The 13,023-nt window shown below is 33.4% G+C and overlaps 1 protein-coding gene across 1 annotated transcript in view; it reads left to right on the top strand.

The window, feature by feature from the left end:
- Nucleotides 1–13,023, top strand: part of LOC101978287 (protocadherin beta-15) — a 22,217-nt gene extending 9,194 nt beyond the window's left edge. The window contains exons 2-3 of the mRNA XM_078046674.1: nucleotides 5,125–5,181; nucleotides 5,558–13,023. Of these exons, the coding sequence (XP_077902800.1) occupies nucleotides 5,125–5,141 (17 nt within the window). The 3' untranslated portion in view covers nucleotides 5,142–5,181; nucleotides 5,558–13,023. The remainder of the gene's footprint in view (nucleotides 1–5,124; nucleotides 5,182–5,557) is intronic.

A 13,023-nucleotide genomic window follows, 5' to 3' on the forward strand; every position in this document is an offset into this window, starting at 1 on the left:
TTTTTTATCTGACAGTAGTTAAAAGTCTGACCTATCACAGGATATCATAAATCCCTAATTTTGGCAGACCCAAATAGGGGAGTTAAAAGATGTTCCTGAGCATAACTTCTTAAAAGGAAAATTTTACTTAACTAGTCTGTTCCCAAATATTTCTCCCCAATTTGTCTCTACCACTTTCAAATTCCAGAGTCATGTTTGAAAACAGTATGTTCTTCTGCACATCTTTTTCTGCTTTAAACACAACTTTTAGAATTTTATCTTTCATATTTACAGAAAATTTACTAACCAGAAATATCTCTTCCAAACTTAATACCTCTGTATTAAAGTCTAACTTATCTTGTTTGCAATCAATAGAAACCCAGTTCAAACTAGCTCAAGGGGGGTGGTAAACAGAATTTATTGAGAGGATATTTGAATATATAATGCAATTTGAGATATGCATGACAATCAAAACTGATTTAAAACAATTAGAAACAGAACTTGAAAAACTGTATTATCTTTCCTGTTCTTTTTTATTCTATTTGCTGGTTTCATTCTCTTTTACTGAAGGCCACCTTCTTCCACATGGAAAAAATGCCCTCCTATAATTCAAAGTTATTTTTATTACTATAAACTGTCTCATGCCTTTTCTAGCCCCAAGTTCAAAAATCTTGATGAACTTGCATCAACTCTAAATTTGGAGAAGGAAATTGGAGGCACATTTGTGTGTGTTTGTGTGTGTGTGTGTGTGTGTGTGTGAGAGAGAGAGTATGTATGTTTATTAATATGACTGCTCTCATTTATTTCACATGCTTGTAATTGGGGTAGGAGATAGATGCCCTCCACAGAATAAAGAGAGGCAAATAAATATCTGTGGATGTCAGTATTCACCAACACCAGTCATTTGAAGATAAGAGAATTAGTTTTCTTTTGTAATTCTTGTATTATTTTGTGTGTCCACTTTATTTCACAATTAGAACAACAAATTAGCCCAAATACTTTGAACTGACAGGAATTTGTCTGTGAATTGGTATTCAATGACAATGATAATTCCATATTGATACTGAATTTCTGTAAACTGCCTGCAGAGGCAAAGCAGACTACCTGGAGTGGTGGTCATTGATGGGGCTTCCTTATAGAATGGGATTAGTAAGGCCTGTAACATCTGTATCTCCTTCAAATCTCCCTTGGAACATTCATTTTTCCTTATACACTTGGATTTCACATGCTTTTAGTGCATTTATTTCCTCACGCACCTAGATGTTTCCCTTTAGTAATTTTTCAAAGGAAGAGGTACAATAGAAAAAAAAACCTAAACAAAGTGGATTTGTTGTTTCTGTTTCTACCTGCAGTGATCACTTTTGACAGATACTATATACATGATAAATGTGTTATGATAAAAAGGTGTTAAAAATGTCTGGTGAGTTCTAGCACTTTCATAATTTGGTCACATACCTAGTCTCCATTATATTTGAAAGCTTTCAGAATTTGGTCACATATCTAGTCTCCCTTATGGGCTGAAAACAGCAAATACCATCTCCTCTAGGTGATTATAACCAATTTTAAGATAATATTAATTTGAGTACCAAATCAGAGAAAGAAGTTTACTACTAGTACCTTTAGGTTTGGTCTTTTTCATAATTTTTCCTAACAACATATTTGGATGAATCCTACACTTCTCATACACTGAAATCTTTTAAAATAAATCCTACTAGGCTCAGTAGTACATGCCTATAGTAGCAGTGTCTCAGGAGGCAGGAGTAGGAGGATTACAAGTTCAAAGCCAGCCTCAGAAACTTAGGTAGCCCTAAGCAACTTTGCAAGATTCTGTCTCAAAATAAAAAATCTAAAATAATGGGCTAAGTATGTTGTTTAGTGGTTAGGCACCCCAATACCAAAATATTGAAACAAACAAACAAACAAATAAAATAGGCCCATAGATTCAAACATGTTTGTACTACTCCTTTCCTATCTTACTTCACAAAAACTTTAGCTGGAAAGTGTAGAATTCAAATCCATCTCTAAATCATTATTACTTTTGTGTTTCTTACATTGATCTGGAATATCTTGAAAAGAGCATGATTCCAGTCACCAGAAGAATTTAAAAAATTAAACTTTATCATAATACATGAATGGTAATGCATTTAACAATGTTAGAACTCCACAGCTGCACTCAGAGCACTTGTTTGTTGTGTGTGTTTGAGTATGTGCCTGTATGTGTGTAAATGGTGGGGATGAGGGAGACCAAATGTGGCTTAGTAGGAAGTAAAAGTGCACTGCATGCAGAGATACAGTTGTTTAATTGTTTAGTTTTTTTTCTTCTTTTTCTAGCTTCTCTGGAATCTTAGATTGTTGATTAAAAGCCCCCTACTTTTCTGATATAAAAATTGTTTTTCCATAACTTTTCCACATAAAGAGATTTGTTTCTGTTAATCCCTGAATGAATGTTGGCATTGGCAACAAAGTAGAGATGAGATCACCTTTGAAAACTAAAGGAACTTTTCTTTGTGAATTTAATAATCCCAACATTATTGTATCTACAATTTTGGTGGCCCTTTGGCCTTAAAGGAGCAACCCAGAAGAGAAATTATAGAGCAGAAATGGCCCCTTTTCCTCATTGAGATCAGGAAAAAGTAAAGTTGACAATAAAATCAACCAGGGCTGGGATTAAGGTGACATCAGTAAACCAATATATGTAAGTGCAGTGTGGTTTCTCTCTTATTTTAAATTTCACTTTTTTGTTCCTTATGGAATTTTACATTAATTTAGGTTTTTAAAGACGATTACATTAAGTGATATCTATCTTTACTATTAAGTTTTCGAGTGATCCCTTAAAATTTGTATCTGAAACACTTGTCTTAAACTTGTTCCAGTAATTAGTTGATTTCAAGATGCAAGTTCTATGAGATATCTCTGAGGTACTGATGGAAGTCACAGGTGGAATTTAAGCAGGAAAATTTGAAGCATGTTCCTTGATATTCTGAATATGGGATAGCAGGAGCAATGGTGAAGAATGTAAGGGTATAGAACAGAGTTGATGATCTGAAGTCTTGCAATCTAGGACTAGAACTACATGTGTATGGCCATGATTTACTAAATGAATTGTTCACATCTTTTTCTTCTGCATAGCATGCAGCAGTATGAAAAATTTTAGCTATCAGATAAATTTAGTGCACAAATGCATTGAGATTTTTTGCATCTATTTCATCCATTGATTTTGTATACCTATTTTATAAAGAATGTGTCTATTTTTTTTTCTTTTAATGCCCTGGTCAAGCTTTCGTTTCAGGGATCTACAAGTCTCATAAAATGAGATGGCAACTGTTACTCTTCCCCTATTATATGAAAGATTTTTGTGTCCAGCATTTATTAATTTTCATTATGGATTGGATAGAATTTACTATTGAAGCCATCCATGAATGAACTTTATAGTGTGTGGGAAGATCTTGAATATCAAATTCAATTTTTTACATATTCTACAATTCCAATTTTCTTTTTTCTTCTCTGTCAGTAACATGTTTTGCAAAATATTTCCATTCTATGATGTTGACTTTATTGGCAAGGAGTTACTTATACCCCATCCTGTCTATGCATTTAGGGTCTATAGTAATGCCCCTCTTTCATTCAAAATGTTGGTGATATTGTTTGTTTGTCTTTATCACTACAGTGATAAAGTGAGAGTACTAATTTATTTTTTTTTTTTGAAAACAAACCCTTAACTTTGTTCTTTGCCTGTTGACTTCAGATTTCCATTTCATTGATTTCTACTATTATATTTTACTTTCTTTTATCTTATTTGGGTTTAGTTTTTTCTTCTTTTTCTAGCTTCTCTGGAAGCTTATATTGTTGAATATAAGCCCCCTACTTTCGAAAATAAAATATATAAAATATAAATGAAAAGTGTTAATTTCTCTATATACATTACTTAAGCTGTGCTTCATGAATTTTCCTATGTTGTGCTTTCATTACTGTTCAGTTTATCTATAGATTGGTTTTCTTCATTGACCCAGAGGTCAAGCACAAGTACATTACTTAATTGCCAAATATGCAAGGATATTATTTTGACACCCAAAATAACTGTTTGTGTCTGAAAAAAACTATATGATTGAAATCCTCTGAAGTTTATTGTACTTTTTTTTAATGGACGAGTTTTCTTGGTGTGATTCCCAAGTATAGAAATGTGTGTTCTGTAACTATTGGGCATGGTGTTTTACAAGTATCAATTAAATTAAGTTGATTGATATTGTTATACAAATATTCTTTATTCTTTTTACTACATGTTCTATAATTACTAGGAAAGAAAGTGTTAAATTTTTCAACTGTTTTAAAATTTGTCTATCCTTTTATGTCTACCATATTTTCAACCTCATATATTTTGAAATTCTGATATTAGATGCACATAGGAATAGGATTGATTTTCTGGGTTAATGAATACTCATAATTATGAAATGTTACTTTTAATCTCTAGTTACTCTGTGTCTGATATTAATAGTCATTACATATTTGTTATGCTTAGGATTTCCAGGGTATATGTTTCTTCATTATTGACTTTCAGCCTGTCTTTATACTTAAAGTACCTCTTTTGGTAAATGGAATAGGGTTGAATTTTGCTTTCTTATCCAGTGTTGTTATTTTTTATTTCAAAGTGAAAAAGTCAGCCAGGCACAGTGGCACATGACTGTAATCTGAGCAACTTTAGAGGTTGAGGCAGGAGGATCATGAGTTCAAAGCCAGCCTCAGCAATTGAGACACTGTCTCTAAATAAAATACAAAAAAGGGCTGGGGACATTGTTCAGAGAATAAGTGCCTCTGGATTCAATTCTTGGTACCAAAAAAATATTGAAAAGTTGTTTTGGTTTACATATAATTATTTGTTGTATCTACTTCATTTTTTATTCATACTCTGTTTTCATTCATTTGTTTCTAATTACCTGTTTTCTTTTGGCTTTATTATGTATGTTTTGGTATTTCATCTTATATCCTTAATTGACTTGTTAGTTATAACATTATCAGGGGTGTTTCTTCTATGGATAACAAGACAGTCATTTCTTATCACACTTTACCTTAAATTAGTATTATGCTACTTCACTTAAAATCTGAAATAGTTCCAATTTTGTAATTCTCATCTTTTTTTCTTTGGCACAGATCAGCAAAAGATATAGAAGAGATATTTGAGAATTCATATGGAGAAAACTGCTTTGTGTAAGCAAATTGGATAATATCTCAAAAAGATCTTAATATTTATAGTATAAAAATATTTCAAAATGGGGAGAAACATAATGAGATTAATCAGTGTTGAATAGCCTGCAGCCAAATTCCAAATCTAAATGTACACTAGAGAACTCATGCTGGAGAGGAATTACATAAAATCAGAAAATGTGAGAAAGAATTCACTGATTGTTAAGTTATATATGGGATCACATGCTGGACACAAATCCTATCGATGTAAGAAATATAGGGTATCTTTAAAATGTCTCTTGTATCTTGGGTCTCATATAAAATTTACATTGGGGTAGAATACTCTGAGTCTGCAAAATGTAAGAAAGCCGATATTTTTTCTTCATTCATTTCTGTACAGGTAACAATTCATGATGAAGATAAGCCTCATGAATATAAGAAATGTGAAGAATTCTTCCATTTTCTTTGATGCTGTGAAAACTCCCAATTAACCTAAAAATTGTGGGAAAATCTTCATTGACCTTTATCCTTTAGGGCACATGTGAGAACTCATATTGGATTTATATTCTATGAATATAAAACATGAGAAAGTTTTTATACTTCACTTTCCTAATGTACACATTAGAACTACCATTGGAAAGAAGACATATGATTAAAACTAATGTGGGAAAGTCTTCAGCTATTCCTTGATATGAAACAGAGCCCTATACATACAAGAAATATAGGGACATCTACAGTTTCACTTCGTTCTTTAATAAGTACATGAGTACTAAAACTGGAGAAAAATCCTCTGATTACAAAAAATGTGACAAATTCCTCATTTCTTCTTATATATATTGCACATCGTCTTTTGAAGGGAACCACTGCAATTGTTAATTTTAGATGTCAGCTTGCCTGGATTAAGAGATGTGTAGAAAGAGAGTAATCATTACTTCTCAGTATGTCTGTGAAGGTTTTTCTGGAAAAGTTCAATATTTGAATCAGTGGACTGAGTAAGGAAGATCCACACTCACCCAATAAGAATAGGCACCAGCCTTTTTTGGGGGGGTGGGGTGGGGGGGTAACCAATAGAAGAAAAAGGCACAGGAAAGGACCTCTGTGTCTTCTGAAGTTGGGAAATCAGTATATTCTCCTACGCTGGAAGATCAGAACTCCAGGTTCCTCAGCCTTTAGACTCCCAGACTTTCCCAAATAGTACCTCATGTCGTCAAGTCATTGGACTTGAACAAAGCTTTGCCACCAGCTTAGCTGATATTCGAGCTTGCAGATGGCCATTGTGGGACATCATGGCCTCCATAATTATGTGAGTTCATTCTTTTCCTCCCTCCATCTTTCTCTCTAATTTGTTTCTATATGTTTCTCTGGAGAAGCATGATTAATACATTCTTCAGTTGCTCCTCATTCCTCTTATAATGCATGATAATTATCATTAGAGAGAAATTCTATTAATATAAGGAGTATAGGAAAATACCAACTTGTATCTTGTTCTTTCAAAAGCATTTGAAAATTCACATTAGAGAGAAGCCATAGAAATGTAAGAAATGTCATACAGTATAATTACTAACACTTCAGTGTGCATGTGAGAACACATACTGAAGAGAAATTATACGGATATAAAATTGTAGGTAAGACTTCAAGTCTTTCTCATTGCTTAGTCAGCAAGTGAGAACTCATACTGGTAGATAGACTAACGAGCGTGGAAAATCCTTTAGTTTTCACTCGGATTTTCATAGGCATGTGAAAACACACAATGGAACGAGCCCCAATAAATATAATCAATGTGGGAAAGCCTTCAAATGGCTTTCATATTTATGCATGAGGAAATTTATTCTGGAAGAGAAATATTTAAAATGAAAGTATAGAATTGTTTGCCATTCTTCAAGTGGACCCCTAGCTCATAGTTTATCATTTTTATTTGCTAATAAAAACCTCTACAGTAATGACCATTGCTCCCAGTACCCTTTCAGCTATATCACACAACATTTGACATACATTATGGTTCACTAATATAAATGATTAATTTCAATTATGAAGTTCAATTGGATGTATGGCTAAATTAAAACTTATTTTAATTTGCAAATAAAAGTTTTTGAAATTATTTTTATTATTGTTTTTAATTAATTTCCATTATGCTCAATTCATGTGATCATATTATAATTGACTATGATACTTATTGGAGATTTTCCTGGCCTACTATGGCAGAATTTGTGTTTCCCTACTTCCCTTCTTCCTTGATAAGAAGAAGTGAGAGGAGCTAAGCAACTTGGAATTTTTCAGGTTATTGGAATTTACTAAGGAGAGATGTATCTTTAGCATTATTATAGCCAGTGTAGTATACAAGTTACTGTGTTGGTCAATTGGTGTTGATAGAAATTTTAAAATGTGTAGTTATCAAAAAGGGCAGTTTCAATCTGACAGTCAAGTATCCTTTTGTATATGGCTAGAAGTTGGACACAACATTTCACACTTAAAAGAGAGAACTTGTAATCATGAGAATGAATAATGGTACCTCTGGCTTGTGTTATATGAAGTTTAGAACTATATTTTCCAGAATCCTCTTTGTTTGGTCCAGGTTACAGCTGGACCAAAAAGGAACCTCAGATTTGGAATGCAGAAATGAAGAAGAAATATATCTGCAAGACATACTGAATAGTTGCAAGAGTTAAGACAATGAAGTCTCTACACAACTATCAATAAGCAAATTGAAAATCAAACCTGAGTATTATACTATAAGACAAAGAGGAAATAATAACTCTTGTATTATATGCCCATGGCATTTTTTAAACAGATACAGCATTTTTTATATCTTTATTTTATTTATTCATTTTTATGTGGTGTGGGGGATTGAACCTAGTGCCTCACACATGCTAGGCAAGTGCTGTACCACCGAGCCACAACCTCAGCCTTACTCATAGCATTTATGGACTGGCTTTAATCATACATTTGGTACATTTTTGCTGATAAAATTCTTATAATGTGGCTACCAGAAAATCCTTTAAACTGGTGCCTGTGGTTTTTTGATCCAACCCATAATTTTGAAAGCATTCTTGGTTTCTTGCAAAAATAAGAGATCACAAAAGTACTATATTTATTTTTGCTGATCCAGTTATTCATTGGACTATCCTTACATAGTTCCCTGGTTTTTTTTCATTAACTAAATAAATGTTAGAGAACAAAATCCTGGTACCAGATGCTATACATCAGACTAGTTTTATGATTCTTTAGATAAGTTCTAAAGAAATTTGTTAAACAAATGTAGTCAATATATATTTTAAAGTTGTGTGTTTGTATTAATCTTTCACCATATTCTGATATATTATAATGTATATACTTAATAAAGAAATACCTCTTTCAAATTACAATTTAATTAACATTTTTCATTGAAAATGTTAATGAAAACTAACTTAATTATTCAACTAGTGGTTAAAAATATATTAAAATTAAACCCATGAAAAAACTGCTTAGCATAACTATACATTCCTGATGGAGCAGCAAATATTTAAAATTATCATTCATTTTTGTGATATCTTTGGAATATACCTTGCAAATGATAAAAAGTCAACAAGGAGACATAGAGGATATTGTTGATTATATAAAAATTAAAATTTTAGCCAGGTGCATTGGCACATGCCTGTAATCCCTGTGGCCCAGGAGGCTGAGGCAGGAGGATCTAGAGTTCAAAGCCAGCCTCAGCAACAGTGAGAGGAGCTAAGCAACTCAGTGATACCCTGTCTCTAAATAAACTACAAAATAAGGCTGGAGATGTGGCTCAGTGGTTGAGTGCCCTGAGTTCAATACCCAGTACCCCAAAAATATTTTTTAATTTTTGAAAAATAATTTTAAATTTTTCTTTATGTATACTTTAGTGCAATCTTAAATTTAACTTTATTTTAAAGTTCTTAGAATTTTAGTTCACTATTCATATTTATGTAACATATATCTGCTATTAGCTATTATCAGTGTTTAGGTAATGGAGGATAAAAGAAGTTAGCTGTACCAGACCATATTATAAGTGGAAAACATAAGTAATTTGTTGTCTAAAGTCATGTTTAAGGATTTCATTAATCCATAACCAGTCCCACTCATAAGAACTTAGTACATTAGTTCTTGCTAGGCAAATCCTTTCATTATCTTACAGCATATAAGAATGGATAATCTAGTCAGGCATGGTGGTACATGCCTGTAATCTCAGTGGCTTGGGAGACTGAGGAAGGAGGATTGCAAGTTCAAAGCGAGCCCCCCAGCAGTTTAACAAGACCCTCAGCTACTTGGAAAATCCTGTCTCTAAATAAAATATTAAAAAGGGCTGAGGATGTGTCTCAGTGAAGTGCCCTTGGGTTCAATACCCAGTACCAAAACAAAATGGATAATCTATTAATATTATTAGAATGTTTTCATTGTGTGTTTGTATTAATCTTTCACCATAAATACTAGTTGAATTCAAGTTTATAGCCCCAAAAGAGTGAATAAACGCATGTATTAAGACACACCTTTAAATTAACCCAATTTTCCTCTAAACTTAGAAGTTGTTTTTTCTGTGTGGATCCTTAAAATTGTCTTTATATTTTTTACTCTGTTTTTCTATCATCTAAATATTTTCTTATTAATTTTAACACACCATGATGTACTGTGGTAAACTAAGTTCCTATTATTGTATTTTTAAACATCAAAACATGTTTTAAGAATAACAATATATTTTTTTAATTTTTTCTTAGTTGTAGTTGGACACAATACCTTAATTTATTTATTTTTATGTGATGCTGATGATCGAACCAAGCAACTGGCATGTGCAAACCCAGTGTTCCACCACTGAGCCACAACCCCAGCCCTAAGAATAACAATATATATTAACTACAATATTTTTTGCTATTTTTCCACATGATTTTATGAGTGAAGAAAACCAAAGTTTTGCATAGGTGGAAGATAGATGAAAATTGTGTGCTGACTGTATTCTTTTACATTTTGGGTCCAAATATTTAAATAGGGCTGAAGGTATATAGGCCTAGCCCACCTGTTATTATATATTTAAGCAGTACAATTACCCGGAAAAGAAAGATGTCTTAATTTTCCTTCAAGATGTCATTTGGGATGATAACTAGTATTTAGATATAAAACTCTTAAGAGTTAAGACTTTTTTTTGGCAGCCTATGGATCCCTTTATAGAATGTTTTAAAGTAAATATCATAAAATGTATAAGATTACAAAATAAATTACTTCAAAATATAGTTGTCAAAACATTTCAGAACAAAATAATAATATGATGATAATAATATAATAATGTGTGCTCCTTGGTAATACACTGAATAATGTAATATGGGAATAACGAGTTAATTTTTGTTTCAAATAGAGTTGCTATAGTTGCTTATCTTGAATAAAAATAATTAATTCTGGGAAGACATTGACTAAAATCTTTATACATTGCTTAGCAAGTGATTTTTTGACAGGGACTATGGAAATATCATAGAGGCCTCACCAAAATAAAAGCAATCTGACTTCACTCTTTGGTGGTTGAATGACTACTGAGTGTAAAATTGCCCAATGGCTGATCAGTTGGGAATTTTCCCAAACGGCACTTAGAAATTCTCTACAGTAAACTGAACAAGTCTTTGTGGCATCATAGAAAGGCTACAGAGGGAGAAAGAAGTGAGGTTTGGCAATAGAAGACTATCAGTAGGGGCTGGTGTTGTGGCTCAGTGGTAGAGCACTTGCCTAGAATGTGTGAGGCACTGAGTTTGATTCTGAATAGCACATATAAATAAAATAAAGGTATATTGATGATTAAAAAAAGAAAACTATCAATAGTCCATAAATGTAGCAGAAATAAAATTGAACTTTGAGGTAGGTCAAAGGCTGTAGGTAGATTCAGTAACATCTGCTACAGTTCATCTCCTACCACTCAATCACTTGTGCCACATATTAAATCCACTCTATCATTGATGTTTCAAGGTAGCAAACAACCACAAAATTTGTTAAAGATTAAAATTAGATGTTTTTTTCTAGGAATGATGGTGCGTGCCTGTAATCCCAATGATTCAGGGGGCTGAGGCAGGAGAATCATGAGTTCAAAGCCAGCCTCAGAAATTGCAAGGCACTAAGTAACTCTGTAAGCCCTGTCTCTAAATATAGAAAATAGGGCTGGGGATGTGGCTCAGTAGTTGAGTGCTCCTCAGTTCAATTCCCAGTACCAAAATAAATAAAGGGTTTTCCAAGACCTAGTGCTACTGCTACTCCCAATCTACTATTGTCTCCCTAATCTACTATATAATTTAGAGTCCCCTTATTCATGGCAAGCACTCCTATTGATCTAGATTTCTTGTTTGATAGTATGATGTCAACCTTCATTCATGAGAGTTCTGAGCTTCTGGCACCTTACTTTTATTAGATTATAGTTGCTGCAATTGCCTATGGACAGTTAGCAACATGCAGAAAAACACCAGGGGACAACCAGTCTCCTGAGTTCCAGATATGTTCCTCCCAGCCTTCAGATAAAACAATGACCCAGTTCCTCAAGGAAAAAAAAAGTCTACTCAGATTGTCAGGTAGCGAACAGATTGTCCACCTAAAATAAATACTTACTGAAGATAAGTCTCCGGCAAGCTAAGTAGCTACTATTGCTTACCACAGCAAAATGGTGAGCTAAAAACTTAAGATTCTTAAATTAGTATGAAGACTAAATACTTTTATGATTTCTTTAATAGATTATCTTTTATCCTGGAGATAATTATAGTACTGGCATAGATAAAAATAAGACACAAGGTGTGCTTCTTAAGGCTAATAAATAATTGCAAACATTGACTTCATAACCACTGCATATTTTATGAAAACACTAATTGAGAAATTATTAGAATTGGAATGGGGACAGCTAGGTGAATTCAGATATAACCTGCTATCCCCAAAGTAATTGGGCTTTTTTCCTAGCAAAAAACAAACTATATTTTCCAATGAAACTGTCCTACCTTTCATAATGTTCAGAATGACCTCAACTGAGACAATTTCATTGCATAAGGTTGACAATTTCCTTTATGTCTGTCATCTACCAACTCTCATGGTTTCTAGACCTATAATTAGAGAAATATCCTCAGATGTTCAAGAGGGGCAGCAAAAGCGAGGCACTAAGCAACTAATCAAATCTATCCCAATTTAGAAGACATGCATACTAAAGTAATTGCAACTTAATGTCATAAAAATTTTAGGAATATGTTTAAGAATAAGTTGCTAGTCTACCAGATTAGAAAGGGAAGAACAAAGGTTTAGATTGGACTGAATCTGGTTGGATATATTTTCCAGGGATTATGAATTCAGTGTTCAAGCTTTGACAACTGTGGTGAGCCGTTTCTGTGAACTGTGGTCGCCATTACAAGATGGCGCTGATAAGCGCCGTGGCCTGTGATAAACAACTCCTTGTTTTGGGAGAGTTGGCACGTAGCTGTAAAACACCCTATGAGAAAGATCCACGTGGCAGTTGTGCATTGGGGCTTGATGTGCTTTATCAAGGCTGGGGCGCTCGGGTGAAGTAGTAGTGGTAGAGTAGAAGTAGAAGTAGGAGTAGTGGTAGTAGTAGTAGTAGGAAAAGAAGCTTCGAGAGACACATAATTAAAGGCCTGAATAAACTGCTGAAAGAAGATTCCTGTGTCGTGTCTTCCTTGCGGGCAACGGGTCGCGACAGACAACATTAATTCTAAAAGTTCTCTTATCCAGCTGAGATAAACCTGCATCCAATGGCTGTGAAAATTAAATGAGATTAGCATGCTATTAATTATATTAACAGAGCCATAGGCCAGAGACCTGACTCTGAGGATCACCCAAAACCAGCCACTCATCCCAAAATCCACATGGAAAAGTAATGATGAAAATCAAGAAAGAAAA

This window comes from Ictidomys tridecemlineatus, chromosome 1 (genome assembly GCF_052094955.1).
Source record: "Ictidomys tridecemlineatus isolate mIctTri1 chromosome 1, mIctTri1.hap1, whole genome shotgun sequence".
NCBI lineage: Eukaryota > Metazoa > Chordata > Mammalia > Rodentia > Sciuridae > Ictidomys > Ictidomys tridecemlineatus.